The 14,529-nt window shown below is 40.5% G+C and overlaps 5 protein-coding genes and 1 long non-coding RNA gene across 11 annotated transcripts; 2 read left to right on the forward strand and 4 right to left on the reverse strand.

Moving 5' to 3' along the window:
* Window positions 1-88: 88 nt before the first annotated feature.
* Window positions 89-965, forward strand: Sirup (Starvation-upregulated protein). Its single transcript, XM_064684914.1, has 2 exons — window positions 89-433; window positions 515-965. The coding sequence occupies exons 1-2, from the start codon at window positions 379-381 to the stop codon at window positions 796-798; spliced, it is 339 nt and encodes a 112-aa protein (XP_064540984.1). The 5' UTR covers window positions 89-378; the 3' UTR covers window positions 799-965.
* On the reverse strand, window positions 889-5,229 carry Wwox (WW domain-containing oxidoreductase). Its single transcript, XM_064684908.1, has 6 exons — window positions 5,069-5,229; window positions 4,505-5,014; window positions 4,259-4,438; window positions 1,448-1,577; window positions 1,240-1,368; window positions 889-1,162 (listed from the first exon to the last, which is right to left on the reverse strand). The coding sequence occupies exons 1-6, from the start codon at window positions 5,158-5,160 to the stop codon at window positions 974-976; spliced, it is 1,230 nt and encodes a 409-aa protein (XP_064540978.1). The 5' UTR covers window positions 5,161-5,229; the 3' UTR covers window positions 889-973.
* Window positions 3,273-13,982, forward strand: LOC135430306 (uncharacterized). 5 transcript variants are annotated; one of them, XR_010436594.1, is made up of 4 exons: window positions 3,273-3,398; window positions 12,048-12,884; window positions 13,322-13,567; window positions 13,612-13,982. It is a non-coding gene; the product is annotated as an uncharacterized LOC135430306 (long non-coding RNA). The 5 variants fall into 5 exon arrangements; XR_010436593.1 differs by lacking the exon at window positions 3,273-3,398 and adding an exon at window positions 11,847-11,947; XR_010436591.1 differs by lacking the exon at window positions 3,273-3,398 and having other exon boundaries at window positions 12,214-12,713; window positions 12,774-12,884.
* Spn28Dc (Serpin 28Dc) lies at window positions 5,455-8,227 on the reverse strand. The gene is made up of 2 exons (XM_064684786.1): window positions 7,349-8,227; window positions 5,455-6,549 (listed from the first exon to the last, which is right to left on the reverse strand). Exons 1-2 carry the CDS (start codon window positions 8,104-8,106, stop codon window positions 5,580-5,582), a joined length of 1,728 nt encoding a protein of 575 aa, XP_064540856.1. The 5' UTR covers window positions 8,107-8,227; the 3' UTR covers window positions 5,455-5,579.
* Window positions 11,120-12,880, reverse strand: LOC135430297 (uncharacterized). Its single transcript, XM_064684909.1, has 4 exons — window positions 12,630-12,880; window positions 12,312-12,556; window positions 12,082-12,255; window positions 11,120-11,465 (listed from the first exon to the last, which is right to left on the reverse strand). Exons 1-4 carry the CDS (start codon window positions 12,843-12,845, stop codon window positions 11,255-11,257), a joined length of 846 nt encoding a protein of 281 aa, XP_064540979.1. The 5' UTR covers window positions 12,846-12,880; the 3' UTR covers window positions 11,120-11,254.
* Glyat (Glycine N-acyltransferase) lies at window positions 13,249-14,337 on the reverse strand. Of its 2 annotated transcripts, none has more exons than XR_010436589.1 (4): window positions 14,127-14,267; window positions 13,826-14,070; window positions 13,600-13,762; window positions 13,249-13,540 (listed from the first exon to the last, which is right to left on the reverse strand). XR_010436589.1 is itself a non-coding variant. In XM_064684910.1 (4 exons), exons 1-4 carry the CDS (start codon window positions 14,304-14,306, stop codon window positions 13,318-13,320), a joined length of 822 nt encoding a protein of 273 aa, XP_064540980.1. In that variant the 5' UTR covers window positions 14,307-14,337; the 3' UTR covers window positions 13,261-13,317. The 2 variants fall into 2 exon arrangements, 1 of the variants encoding a protein (XP_064540980.1); XM_064684910.1 differs by having other exon boundaries at window positions 13,261-13,540; window positions 13,600-13,773; window positions 14,127-14,337.
* Between the last annotated feature and the right edge of the window lie 192 nt (window positions 14,338-14,529).

The following is a 14,529-nucleotide window of genomic DNA, read 5'->3' on the forward strand; positions in this document are numbered from 1 at the left end:
TGACGTAGATGAGCAAATCGAAAACTAATGCAGCTGTCGTCATCTAATTTCGATAACTCTTGTGCTATCAATATCGGCTGCAATACGTAACAAGCCACAAAAAAATAAAATCTGAACGTGCCGCTTTCAACGCAATCGCAGCAGAAGCAGCGGCCTACAAAATAAAAGGCAGCGTGCCGTCTCAGAGCTATATAAATAGGAAGCTACAGCGCAGTTGCCACAAACGTGCACGAGCCGAGCAAGTGACAACAACAGCGTGATTTTCAAACACAACCACAACTTCAACAAGAAAACAAACCCAAATACCGGTACTTTGAAGAACTGTAAACAAGAACAGCCTAAAACTTGAACTCAAAAAAAAAGAAAAAAAAAATCAAAATGCAGTCTATGACAAGACAGACGCTGCGGGCAATGCCGCAGATGGGCAAACAAGGTGCGTGTGTGTGGGTGTTTAAAGTGTTATCCGAAACCAATTAAATTGTTATATTTCTTAAATATATATTCCTTTAAACAGTGAGCTATCTATCTACGAGCAGCGTCTGGCAGTCCGCAGCCGGTGAAATTAAGGAGCCAAAAACACCCTCCGAAAAATTGATGGCCTTTCAAAAGAAATTGCGCGCTAAGACGCCGCTGGGCAAATTGGATGAGTTCTCGCGTCATCCGTACCAGGAGAAGGAGCCACTCAAGCCCTGGCCGAACCAAACAAATCCGTACACAGGCGAAATTGGCGGACCCGCTGGACCGGAGCCAACACGCTACGGCGACTGGGAGCGCAAGGGTCGCGTCTCTGATTTCTAGTCCAGCACAAATCTGTGCCTTAGTACGTAGTTAGGTTCTTATTCAAATGTTTAGATTTAAGATTACAAAAAAACAAAAAACCAAAACAAATTGTATACTCGACGCATAATTATTAAAATGCAAAATGTAGAAATAGGTATTAAAAAACAATCTTATTTAAAACAAAACTATGAATTCAGCTTGTTGTCGGCTCCATTAGCTCAAGGATTAGGCGCTCGCTGAGCGCCCACAATTGCTGCTGCAGTGCTGGACTCTTGGACAGCTTGCTGGGCTCGCAGAAGTAGCAGTTATTGAAGTACAGACCCGACAGGCCAGTCAACTCGTTCGCCGTGGCGCAGTAGATGCTCGTGGCGGCTGCTTGTTGCTGCGGTTAATAAAAAATAACAAAAAAGTGTCCAGTGAAAGTCATCAGCAGGCTAAAACTGGATGGCATCTACTCACCAGGGATTTGGTGAAGGGTCGCACAATGGCAAACAGCAGTCGATAAAACCAATAATTACGCGACAGCTGCGTCGAAACCATATTGCCAGGATGCACGGAGAATACAGAAATACCGCGTTGCCGCCAGCGCTGCAAGAGTTCGGATATTTTTGGAAAATTGGGTCACTCTTGTGACACATTAAGTATAAATATGCCGAGCTTGACTCACCTGTGCCAGCTCCTGGGCAAACAAGACATTGCACAGTTTGGCATTGTTGTAGGCCATCATGCTCCAATATTTCTCTGCTGGCGGGGATAAGTGCTGCAGCGTTAGATTCTCCACGGGCAGATTGGCAAATCTGTAAGTTATGCAGGCGAGGGATGGGAGGGGGGGGGGGGTCATGGGAGGCATGAAATTCAAGTTTAATTTAAGACGCAGTTGCTGTTTGTTGTATGCGGTCCCTTTTTTTTTTGCATATTTGTTTTGTTCTTGCTGTACATAACAGGCTGACTACATATTTATGCGTACAGTGAAAGCTCTCTCCAACGAGCCGCATTCTTTTCGCCAACTTTCTCGTTTAAGGCGCCCTCTGTTGGACGTTCACCCTATCCACTACCCTTCAGTTTATTTTTGTACAAAAAACAGCTGTACAAATAGTCCCGGAATAAAGATGAAAAAAGTGAACTCCAGAAGGAATCTTTTGTAAATTCCTATACTTTTATTTATTAAAGGAGTAAAGAAAGACTGAAACTACGGTTGCTCGCTTCAAGCGAGCTTTCACTGTATGTGTATACAATGTAGCATCATCCAGTCGAACCCAATCTGGACTTTGCACCCACCGGCCGGACGCAAACGAGTCTTGATTGGCTTTGTCGTTCTTGTTTTTGTTGTTGTTGTTGTTGTTGTTTTGTGTGTGCGGCGGCGTTCAGTGCTCGTTAATGAGATGCAAGACTCAAACCATGAACAAAAAAAGTTCAGGCCATGCCTGTGACTAAGGCGCCTACATGCCGCAACAATAAACTGCGCCCTAGAACAATGACAACGAACCTGATTGTATAAAAACAATGCACAGTGTAATATTTTACGCTTTACATTTACACACAACGAGAAATTGTAGCGCATGCGCAGGTCGTAAATGCCGAAAATTTTGAACGTTACAAATCGAAGCGCGCAATTTTATGGACTTTGAATTTGTTTTTATATTATTGCCGTCCTAGTTGAAACAAATGGGTACATATCTAGCTATATATACATATGTATGTATACTGTTGCAAAAAATATGCAAAATAGTTTTATCTGTTTTATTTTTATTTGTCCAACGCATGATAAATGATGAAACCGTCTAAATACTGCGTCTGCACAATGCATATCTTCTATTTGTATTTTATCTAATTATTATTCATTTTGATTTCTCTTTAGATAGCATTATCATTTGTTTCTCATAACAATTATTTTAATTAATTTAAATTCATTTCCCATGCATGAAATAAGAAGAAGAAGCGAACATAACGTCCTCCATGCAACGGCCGCCTATCAAATATTGCTTGGAGTTCTGACCCCAATAGAAACTCAGCGTCATTCATCAAACAGACATTTTTGGTCGCATAAGTCAGCGTATATATGTATGTGTGTTCATGTATACATACATATGTGTTTGAACGTGTGCGATTGTTGGCATACATGACTTTTAGTGTGTACACGATTTGGCGCACGCGACTGTTGCTGCATGCTTCCACGAGATACAGATACAACAAAGCAGAGCTATGAGATGTTGTACGTGCTGGAAACAACGAACGCAGAAGTAGCAAGAGCAATACAGCTGCAAAAACCACCTCCAACATTAAACAACTTCACTTCAATTACGTTTTATGCCTCCTTTCGTCGCTTCACGCAAGTTGCGTTGATCTGTGTGTGCGTGTGTGTGTGTGTGTAGCACAGTGCGGCTAGATGGTGATCTATAAGAACAAACAGTTGGCCATCTGTTAAATTTAGCCTGTGTACCACTGTGCTTGTGCGCAGCACGTGAATTGAATGTATGTGTGTGCCTTGAGCTGATATCGCAACGCGTATGTGTGTGTATGCATGCACACAAACATGTAAACAAACTTCAGTGCCCGCTGTAGTGATCGCTTGCATTTGCCTAAACTCAACAATTTAAAACACCGAAACTACATAACAGGTAACTATAAAGTAAAAACCAATAGGTTAATTACCAATATGCAGAAATTAAGCTACTTTAAACACATTACAAAAGTATGCACATACAAAAAGTACCAGTCGCATTTCTATTGGTCAGGCACATTTGTGACGTATGTAGTTATTATATCAATGTGTGCGTTGGGTGCGCAGTAAATATGTAAACAAATATAATCTCAATACGGAGTTCAATTGCGTTTCGCCTCGAAGTCGAGATTAAACAAAATTTCCAACAAACACAAACCTAAATAAATGCTGCAAGGTCACAATTTGAAGAGCTAGCAGAGGCTTAAAGCATCAAGCAGACCTTGTGGTATATTATTTAAGGTTGATGTTTGGAAGTTAGAAATCGTATTAAGAAACAACTATCATATTATTATTAAAAATAAATATTTTTAAATAACCTCTTCCCATTGCTAAATATATACCCAAACTAGACTATCGTTTTACAAGTATGTATTTCGGACTGTACGCATTGCGCCTATTTATAGTTTAGTCACAATTGCATCGACGCCAACGCAAAGAAAACACAGACGTGCGCCGGACCAAAGTCCAAGCGATAAGTGCAATAAACTTGCTTAAAAGAAATAATGCCAAATGCAGTCGGATTATAAGCTACAGTGGCAGACAATATAATATACCTGGTGACATACTCGTTAAGAGCCGCTTAAAATTCAAATACAGTGACAGTTCTAAACATAGACCTAGTGCCACATACTGCTGTTACAATACGAATACAGTGGCGGCCGTTAAAATATACCTGGTGCCATATTCATTTATACAACGGCTAATTGGACAATTCAAAATTTTGCAATAAATATACCCTTGCTTGGCTGTGCTTACCTATGCGATTCAGAGGAGAGCACCACAATACGCGTCCTGTGATCAAACAGCGTCTCCAATTGCAGCGTTAGATAGAAATGGGATAAATGCGATACTTGGAATGTTGTCTCGAGTCCATCTACAGTTTTGGTGTGGGGCAAAGCAAAGACGCCGGCATTCAGTATGAGATAGTCAATGTGGCTGCAAAATTAGAGAAGTTAATCAATTAAGATCATCGTCAAACATTAAACAGCCGATGACACGCACCTAAAGCTCTGCTTGATCTGCTCTACAAACTTCTGCACGTTGCGCAGTGAACCCAAATCCAAGGCGAATGTGCGACACCTGGCACGTGCTGCTGGTCGCTCCAGTGCAATCCTTTCAATGGCCTCCGCGGCCGATGCCAGATTACGGCAGGCAAAGATAATTTCACAGCCGTGCAGAGCCAGTGAACGCGCCGTTTCATAGCCAATGCCACAGTTGGCACCAGTTATGAGCGCCACACGGCCATGCAAATCCTTGCCATGCAACACCTGCAGCGCTGTGCTGCAAGAATCAAAGCGCTGACGCACTTTCGCCACATTTAACGTGGGCTCCTCAACGGCAAATGCCAGTCGTGGATCAATGTTGGTGCGCTGTTTCGTTTCCTTGTTGTGGAACATGAAACGTTTGCTTTGTTCATCGTAGTACTTCTCCCAGCCCAGGGGCAGCTCGCCGGTAATCCGTTTGGAACGCCCAGTTCGCGGATGAGTCCATTGTGAGGTTTTACTCTGTTGACTGCAACGGGATGGTTTTTATGTGTCTCTTGAAGCTGGAGATTCGGGTACATACTTGACATAGCAAACAACGCCATCGTCGGTGGCACGCTCCTCCCAGCCTGGCGGCAGCTCGTCCTCAGAATCAGAGTCCGGTAGTGACATCATTTTGATTTTATTACGGGCAATATAACAAAGCTGGGGTCAATTTGTTCTTAGCCTTTTAAGATATAAACTAATATCAGCTGTTGATCAGGGCTGGCTGTTAGATAGGTTGCCATTCACTGTGCTTGCAAATGTTATCGATATAATAATCGCCATTTTAAGCTATCGGTTTATGGCGGCTATCTTCAAATTGAAAAGTATGGGTGGGAAGGTTAAAACAAAATTGAAAATCAGTTTTGATGTCTTTTATTTATCTTATTAAATTTAAGGCTCATTTACATATGTACACTAAATAGATTGTTTAACATATTTATAGTTATATATTTACTAACAATCTTATAATGGAAATTTTATAAATACATGCACAGTTTTAGTTATTAATGCTAACTATTTAAGTTGCTAATTATGAAAGTTACTTAGGTCTAGTTTTTACGCTCTGAACTGGCTTTGACTGTGGGCGGCTCATTGATCAGGCCGTAGAATAATGGAAGCTTTGTCAGATCGTGACGCACCAGCAGCATGAATGGTGTCTCGGCGCGGAAAACCACCTCGGGACCAGACTTTTTCAGAATAGCAGCCGATGCAGCGGCCGCCTCAGTGCCCTGTTCATTGACCACAAAGTCAACCTTGTGCAAAATATCGGAAACAATGAGATCGGAGGGCGGAGTTGGGCCTTGTATTGACATTGCCGCCTGCCTTTGTGCCACCAGATTTCGCAAGCTAGCCAAGCCATCCGCCTGGCTGCGATCCGTTGCTGCTGCCGGAGCAGCTGCGGCTGGTTGATTTGTGCCAATCAATGATAGATCGCTTTGCACGGGATTGAAGATGCCGCCAATGCCCATGCGTTCCAGCAGGCTGTGCAGCTTGAAGGATTCGGTAATGTGCAGCTTGGGGAATGCTATAATTATGGATCGTCTGCTCATCTGGCTAATCATGTGCTCAATGGCATCCGCATTAAGTCTTTGCTGCAATTGCGCCAGCTCCGTCACGGATGAGCGCATCGGCTGTATTACGTACATGGTGGTAAGATTACCATGATACGGCAGACCAATAATGCGACAATTCAGCTGCGGTTCCTCATAGTAGGGAAAGGCGCCGGCACCGACCATCATCTCTACGGGCAGCACGGGCTGGGTGCCCTCGCCGTTCGGATAGAAATCCTCCACTTTGGTAGCGCCGCCGATAAAATCGATTTCCCACATGGCCTTAAAGTACAGGGCATTGGCCATTATAATGCGTGTGTCCTGCGGCAAATCGTCCGTAAGTATATTCTCGATTTTGCCCTTCGTGTGCTGTTCCACCCACGAGTTGATGTTATATTTCGCTACCGCTGGACTTCTCTGGAAGTCGAGCGTCTGCAGGTCCGATTTGTAGATCTGAATGATCGCTTGTCTGTAAAAAGAGATTGCGATTGATATTCATTTAAGATGCATTCAAAAGAAAGGGTATTCATACTTAGAACAGACTCGGATTTACGTTCTATTATGGAATGGGCAATTCAAGGTCGTTTCAAGTATATTTGAATATTCTTTAATTATGTAGAAATCATTCATGATTTCAAATATTAACAGTCTGAGTCCTGTTATAAAAAGTATCGATTCTTATCGATATTTAGGGAATGGTTGCAGATATCGAAAATAAGATAAGCTTGTGGAAAGTTCACAATGCACAATAACGGTTTTTTTTCAAGAGAGCATATAACAGAAAAACAAGGTAATTAACAATGATAAATTCAAATTGTATACCCTGTTAAGTAAGTTAAATAATAATATTTCTCTTGCTGTCTCTCCGTTCGTTTATATATAATGGAATTAATCAAATGTTTATAGGACACAACGAGAACTAAGAACCAGCTTTAAAGAGACAAAACTATTCTCGCCACGCCTACTTCCGGACCACCAATCGCAATAATCGATAATTTCTCAAGCCACAGTTTTAAAATGACTGCCTTGGGCCAACAGTTTGAGAGCCACTTTCCCCAAACCCAAATAAACGCTTTTCAAACTATTCTTGGCCGTCTTTCTGACTGCGAATAGAGAGCATTGCGCAGTCGATCAGGCTCGATCACGAGTTTCACCTGACGTCTACCCACGTTTGTCAGACAAACAATTATTTATAGAAAAACTGGAACTATGTGAATTGCTGGTATTTCCATTCATACTTGAATTGCTCTCAATAGAATATGGCTCACCTGTAATCTGGATTCAAGCTGTAGCCGTACTGTAGGAACAGGCCATTGGCCACATGCACCTCCTGCGGCGCATTCCGGTTGCGCGGATAGGTGCGCAGGCTGCGCCGGATGCTGTTGCTGTGCCACGCGTCCAGTTGGCGATGCGGCGAGGTCGTCTGCCTGGTTGGCTGCTGCACATCCTGCAGCATGAGGCCGAACTGTTCGTGCAGCTTAACCATATTGCTTTGGCCAAAGACGGCGACCAGTTCCGTATAGCTGCGTCCCTTGGCGCCGAGCAGCAGCAGCGCCAGCGCGGACATAATGCTCAGCGGCGAGAATACGGTTGTTTTGCGATAATTGCTGTTAATCTGATTGGACAGATTTTGCGCGAAGGTCAAAATATGGCGTGCAATATCATCCGAGGCGGCCACATCCACATAGCCCGAACCCGAACCGGAACCGAAACTAGAACTGGAACTGGAACTGGAACCGAAACCGGAACCAGCACTGTAGCTATAGCTGGGCCTAGCATATTCAGCGGGCGCTGACAAACTGGCAACGGGCCGGGCAGCGGGCAGGGCAGCGGGTAGGGCAGCGGGCAGGGCAGCGACAAGGCCAGGCGATAATAACGGCGGCAGCGTGGAGTGTGCATCATAATATTTCTGCACCAGGGCTAGATCCTCCGGCTTGCGTACGTCGCGCAACAGCTCTAGATCGGAATTTCCCATGGAAAATAGACAGGCGAAGGCCAGCAGGCCGCAGCACAACGAACGCAACATTTTCTAAATTTATGCTTATCTTCAGCTACGACTTTTTTTCTTCCTATATATATATGTATATATATTGTGTGTATATGTGTGTGTGTGTGTGTGTGTGTATTGAGTAGACGCGCGCGCGATGTTAACGCCTTTGAAGCTGCTGTTAAACTGAGCTTGTCACGCTTCGTGCACCTCAATTTATAAGTTGATGCGAAAAATAAAACTCGTTATCAACAGCAAGTGCGATCCCAAGCCGAACCCGCCCCACCCCGCCCCGCCCCGCACCGCCTCGTCACGCCCCTTCGCACTGGCCATCTCCCACAGACAATGCTCAGCTGGCAAACGCTCTCCGGCTCGCTCATTGATGACGACTCATTGCATTGGTTTTTAAAATAAGAAAAAAAAATAAAAATTACTGGGTTATACCCCATTATTGTTTACATTGCCTGCAGTATGATTTCTTAATAGTTGATCCAATTACGTATCGGGTCTAACAAGCATTCTATATAGTATATTCCGCAGGCTCTCTCAACTGTTATTTTAATATAAAATCCACTCTCTCAGCGAAGATTCGCTTGTGCGGATATGTTTTCACGGTCCATACCCACTCAATGTGGTCCAGAAAGGGTCTACTGGCTTTGTGCACAGGTATGTAACAGTTAGTATTTTTATACCCTGCTATGTAAACGACTTTATTGAATATTTACAGTACTACTTAGTCTAAAACAGTTAGTAGAAAGCATCTTACGCAATTACTTAATTAATAAACCTTCTGTATATATACATATTATATCCTATTATCAAAATCGATAAGTATCGATACAGATTATATCCCACTATCAAAATCGATAAGTATCGATATAGATTATATCCTAGTATCAAAATCGATAAGTATCGATACAGATTATATCTTAGTATATTAATCGATGAGTATCGATATAGATTATATCCTAGTATCAAAATCGATAAGTGTCGATGCAGATTATATCCTAGTATCAAAATCGATAAGTATCGATATAGATTATATCCTAGTGCAGGCAAAATTCGCGTGAAGCGTAATATAAATGTTTATCTTTATTTTAACAGCAATTCGAAGTTGGCTACAGGGTAGCTACTAGTCGGTCGACTGTTTGCTTTTCACGCTCATGAACTTGTATCAATGCGGTCAGAATGCTAATTCTTGTCGCTCTCTTCAATTTTTTTTTTGGACCATAACTGTTTGAGCAAATATTTACAGATATTGATATTCATGGGCTATTCATATGGATTCTACAAAAATTTGGCGTTGACAATATACAGGATGGCATTAAGTATACATATTGATTTATTGGCTATGCGTATTATCACAGGAGATTTGTCATTTACCGCTTGGGGTTTACTGGGAAAGTTACTCTGCCTCAGCTTTTGTGATATTGTGGGTGTTTCCCCCTTTCGCAAAGAGACAAATATATAGTTTTTTTGCATACGTAGATGATAATCTTTAATCTATGGCTGGTAAATTACAAATCGATTTCTAAGATTTTCAATTTGAAATTTTTTTAAATAAGTCATATTTTTTAATTTCCAACTTGTTTTTTTTTATATTTTCGTTTCGTTCAGCTAATAAATCATTTTCTGACATGTCTGACGGGTTACGTATTAAAATGTGTAAATTAATCATTTATTAAACAGAGTTTTATACTAAACAAGAATAATGTTGCCAGCTTTAGATGCCAAATTGATCAAGGGGCCGAGTTCTGCTGAGATTTGACCAAGTCATGGGGTTGGGAAATTTTGACCTATGTCTGTATAGGATATTTAACGTGAATTTTGACTAAGAATAATGTTGCCAGATTTAGTATGTATGTATGTGTGTGTAAATGTATGTACATGTGTGCGCGTGTGTATATGTATGTATGTGCGTATATATGTATTTATGTGTGTGTAAATGTATGTATATGTGTGCGCGTGTGTATATGTATGTATGTGCGTATATATGTATGTATGCATGTAAATTGTCTTATATACCAATAGCAGACCAATTTGTTTTGTTGCGCGGCAAATATAAATAAGATAACGTATTTATTAAAGGCTGCCCTCCTCCTCGATTCTCAAAACTTTAAGTAAGGTCTGCAGGTCTTCACATGTGAATTAGGCGCAGGCGGCTTCAACGCTGGAAGCTGAGGAGCCGGAGGAGCACCAAGGGGGCGGAGCAGAAGGCGTATGTTTGTAGGTATGTATGTAGATATGTATGTAGGTATGTATGTAGATATGTAGGTATGTATGTAGGTATGTGTGTAGATATGTATGTAGGTATGTATGTAGGTATGTATGTAGGATTGTATGTATGTATGTAGGTATGTTGGTATGTATGTATGTATGTATGTATGTATGTATGTATGTATGTTTGTATGTATGTATGTATGTATGTATGTATGTATGTATGTATGTATGTATGTATGTATGTATGTATGTATGTATGTATGTAGGTATGTTTGTATGTTTGTATGTATGTATGTATGTATGTATGTATGTATGTATGTATGTATGTATGTATGTATGTATGTATGTATGTATGTATGTATGTATGTACATATGTATGTATGTATGTATGTATGTCTGTATAAATAACTATAGTAATGATTTCAGCTTTTTAGCTCTTATGGCTGTGCGTTGTTCATCAATCAGTCAGTCAATTAGTCAGTCAGTCAGTCAGGACAAACAGTTTTATATATAGAGAAAAATTCACACTTACAAGTACGTTGTTCATTTAAGAAAGAAAGGGAGTTAAGGTTAATTTAAAAACATATGCATTTATATTGAAAATCAAGATTGGGAAAATTAAACAACTTCTTTTTAAAATTTATGTAATACAATTTATAACTAAAGCTTAGTTCTAAAATATTCACAAAAGAAAAAATAAAAACCATTTGCATTTCGTTTGCATCTATAAAAACCCCAAAATTCCCAGAAACGCTCCCGAACTTTAAAATATTATTGAATCAATGTTTTTATATTTTCCTTTTCATTGATTTAATTATTAAAACAAATAATCTTTTAATCATAGCATTGATTTGTTCTTTTGGCATTGTGTTGTATTTATTTGTTGCTGGTAAACACATTATGAAATATGACAATATACATTAATCAATACTTTAGGCATGGCTCGTAGTAATCTTTTCTATACCGTCTACCAAGTCCAGTAGACGTTGTCGATTTTTTGAAAGCCCAGCTTTTCAAACATTTTTCGCGATGGCGTGTTTTCTGTGACAACAGGTGCCAAGACCTCGTCGCCCATTTCAGAGATTTTCTTGGATAAGTAACGCACCATCAAACTTCCCAGGCCGAGGCGTTTATGGGATTCGAGGACCTGTAGCAGGCCCAGCGAGCCAATTGGCAATCTAAAACAGAAACAGAAAGCATTACGTAAATCTGTATCAAGTTTCAATTGAACTGAACCAGTTCAAGTCCGGAATCAAAATTGTTCCTTTCATAAGCCAGGCTAAGGAACAGTCAGGCCTAACTCTGAACCGAATCATTTTTTGTTTATTCTTTTCTTTTCTGCTCATGTTAAAATTGAAGCTCGTCAACTATGTTTAATTTTAATCGAAAAATTTAAAATTTAGTTGATAAATGCCCGTTGTACTGAAAATATAACAAATCGTACTTATTTTCATATACAAGATGAGGGCTATATTTGATGTAAACCCAAACGTTGCATTTATTAAAAATAATTCAATAAATGAAATTTTTGGGGACAAAGTTTATGCTTTGGGACTTGCTCTGTCTCAGCAAACAAATTTTCGAACAAAATATGATTTCTGTTTGTATTTTGGTTCAACTTTTTCTTGGACAAGAGATTTGCTTTAAGATTCGGTTCATAGTAGGAAATAAGTTTAAATTACGATACGATATGAACCAAAGTTCGCGAATCGAATCTTAAATCGTGAACCGAACAACCTTACATTTTGCTCTCCTTGCAGCTAAGATGCGAGGTGATATTCAACCGAAACTCACCTCAAGCACCAGGCTATCAATTTGCCTTGTTCGTCATAAGCACCCACCGAAACGTTGTGGACTATCAACAATTTGACAAACTCCACGGAGCCATCGGCACGATGTGGCCAGATTTCATTAACGGTTGGTGCATCTTCTATGTCCAAGCTGCGCAGCTCGATTCCAGCAGGTGGCCTTTAAAAGACAAGTGTTTATGAAATACCCGAAAGGTCTACAATTAACTAACTTACTCCGCTGAAAATGTAGCAACCAGCTCTTTGCTGGCACTGTACCAAGCTGTCTGCGTTGTTTGTTGCCGTAAGTTCGGCAATTGCTTGCTGCAGACCTCTACGGCGGGCAGAATCCGCTCCCCATAGGCAGCGAACAAATATATATCCTCGGCTTTGGATGTCAAACAGAGCAGCGCACTGGTCAAACGATCCAGGTTCGAGCTCAGCGTATTAAAAGAGACTTCTTTGTGGACAGATAAGTGTTTCTACAAATCACACACATCGCACATTACATACATATTTCTTTCTCAAGGTTTCTCTCTTCTGCAAGCTACGTACAATCATCAGGAAGGTGCCATCGTTTTGCCAGTCCCCGTCAAGCGAGTAGCACTTTATATCACTTTTGTCACCATTGGCCAACCAGTTAATATGGTTTTTTATTAAATAATATCCATTTGATTCCGTCTTTTTGCCTTCATAAAGCTCCAGTAAAGTTTTCCACTCGCATGGCGCTATCTCAACGAGCGAATGCGAATTATATTGCAGCTGCGACATGTCCGACTCGCCGTAAAGCTGAAACACAACTGACTCTATGTAAGCATTCCACTAGAAATATATATGCATATGTTAGGGGCGTCGTTTAAGGCAATCTGATGTGTGTATATGTGTGTGATAAGCTTGTGTGTTCTATCAAACAGCTGGCACGATTATTTTTACAATGCACAAAGTATCTTTAAAGAAAAATGAGAACTACTCCAAATAGAAAATCTGCCTAGAAACAAGTTTGATTAGGGCTTTATGATTTGATTAAAGCTTTATGGTTTAATAAGGGCGTTAGTTAGATTAAATGCCCTTGTTAGAATTATTTGATATTCATTTGCTTTCTTCATTATTTTACGATCAATTCTTTATGTTTGAGCTTCATTTTATATATGTTTACTTTAATTGATCTATTATTATTATTATTATATTATTATACAATTATTAACACTTTCCATTAAACCATTTATAATTTATTGTAACTCCATCAGGAAGCGGGCACAACGGCCCAATATACATCATGGACATGCTTAAATCCCAGCTTATCAAACAATTTTCTAGATATTTCATTGTTGAAGACAATTGTGGCCAGAACCTCGGCACCAGTTGCTGCAATTTCCTGAGCCATAAAACGCACCAACATCGAGGCCAGCCCAAAACGTCTGTGGGGGGGCAGAACATATAAATTACATAGGCTGCCGTGTGGAGATCTATGCAAGAGAGCCAAGTGCTAATAAGTAAATAAACATATATTTATAAATCAGATTACCTTAAGCACCAGCCCAGCAGATGTCCCTCGCTGTTGAAGGCACCCGCGCTGATATTATGCCGTATGAGGTTTCTTATCAAGATCAAAGAGTCATTCGAGCGATAAGGCCAATGAGCATCCACTTCGGTAGCATGTTCGCTGTGCAAGGAACCCAATTTTATGTCTGAAATTGGGCTGATCAAAATTGTAAAACAAAAAAATGTACTTATAAGAAGTGTCTACTTACCTTAAGTCAAGTGGTTTAATTTCCGAATGTGGTAAATGATATACAAATGTTCCTTGATGTTCCAGTTGGCCTAAGCTCAGACCTCTGCCCAGCCAATAATGTTCCACAACGTGTTTAAAGCGATTTTCATAGCCGCAAAATAAATGTCTCATATTCAGTTGCCAAGAACTCAGCATCAATTGCAGCTGGTCCAAAGATTCCCCCAGAGTATTGAAGTAAATCTCAGCCTTGTTGCCAAAACTGTGCTGTGATATACAATCACTTAAAAATATAATATAAAAATAAATAAAAACCTACTTACAACTAGCAAAAAGCTGCCATGTTTCGGCCAATTGGCGTCTGTCACATAAATTTGTACATTTTCACCACACTCTGACCAACAGATAAAACTGTTAATTAGGTCATAGCCCGTTAGATTCGTACGATCGCTTTGATACAAATCTCTCAGCTGGAGCCACTGTTCACGAGCAATTGCCAACATTATTATTATTGAGTGCCTAAGAGAATATAGCTTTAATATATATACGAACATCGAGCGCAGTAACAGTAACAGTAACTGCAACTGCAACTGCAACGAGGTTCGGTTGTAGTTGCGCCGGGCTCGGTAATTCTCTCATATTCCATTTCAATTCGCCGCACACATCAATTCGCTGCCCTATTCAATTCGCCTGTTCTTAAGCAGCAGCAGTTTTGGTATCGATAAT

This window comes from Drosophila montana, unplaced genomic scaffold (genome assembly GCF_035044405.1).
Source record: "Drosophila montana isolate Dmon_TW-CO22-7 unplaced genomic scaffold, ASM3504440v1 contig_2_1, whole genome shotgun sequence".
In the NCBI taxonomy this organism is placed as follows: domain Eukaryota; kingdom Metazoa; phylum Arthropoda; class Insecta; order Diptera; family Drosophilidae; genus Drosophila; species Drosophila montana.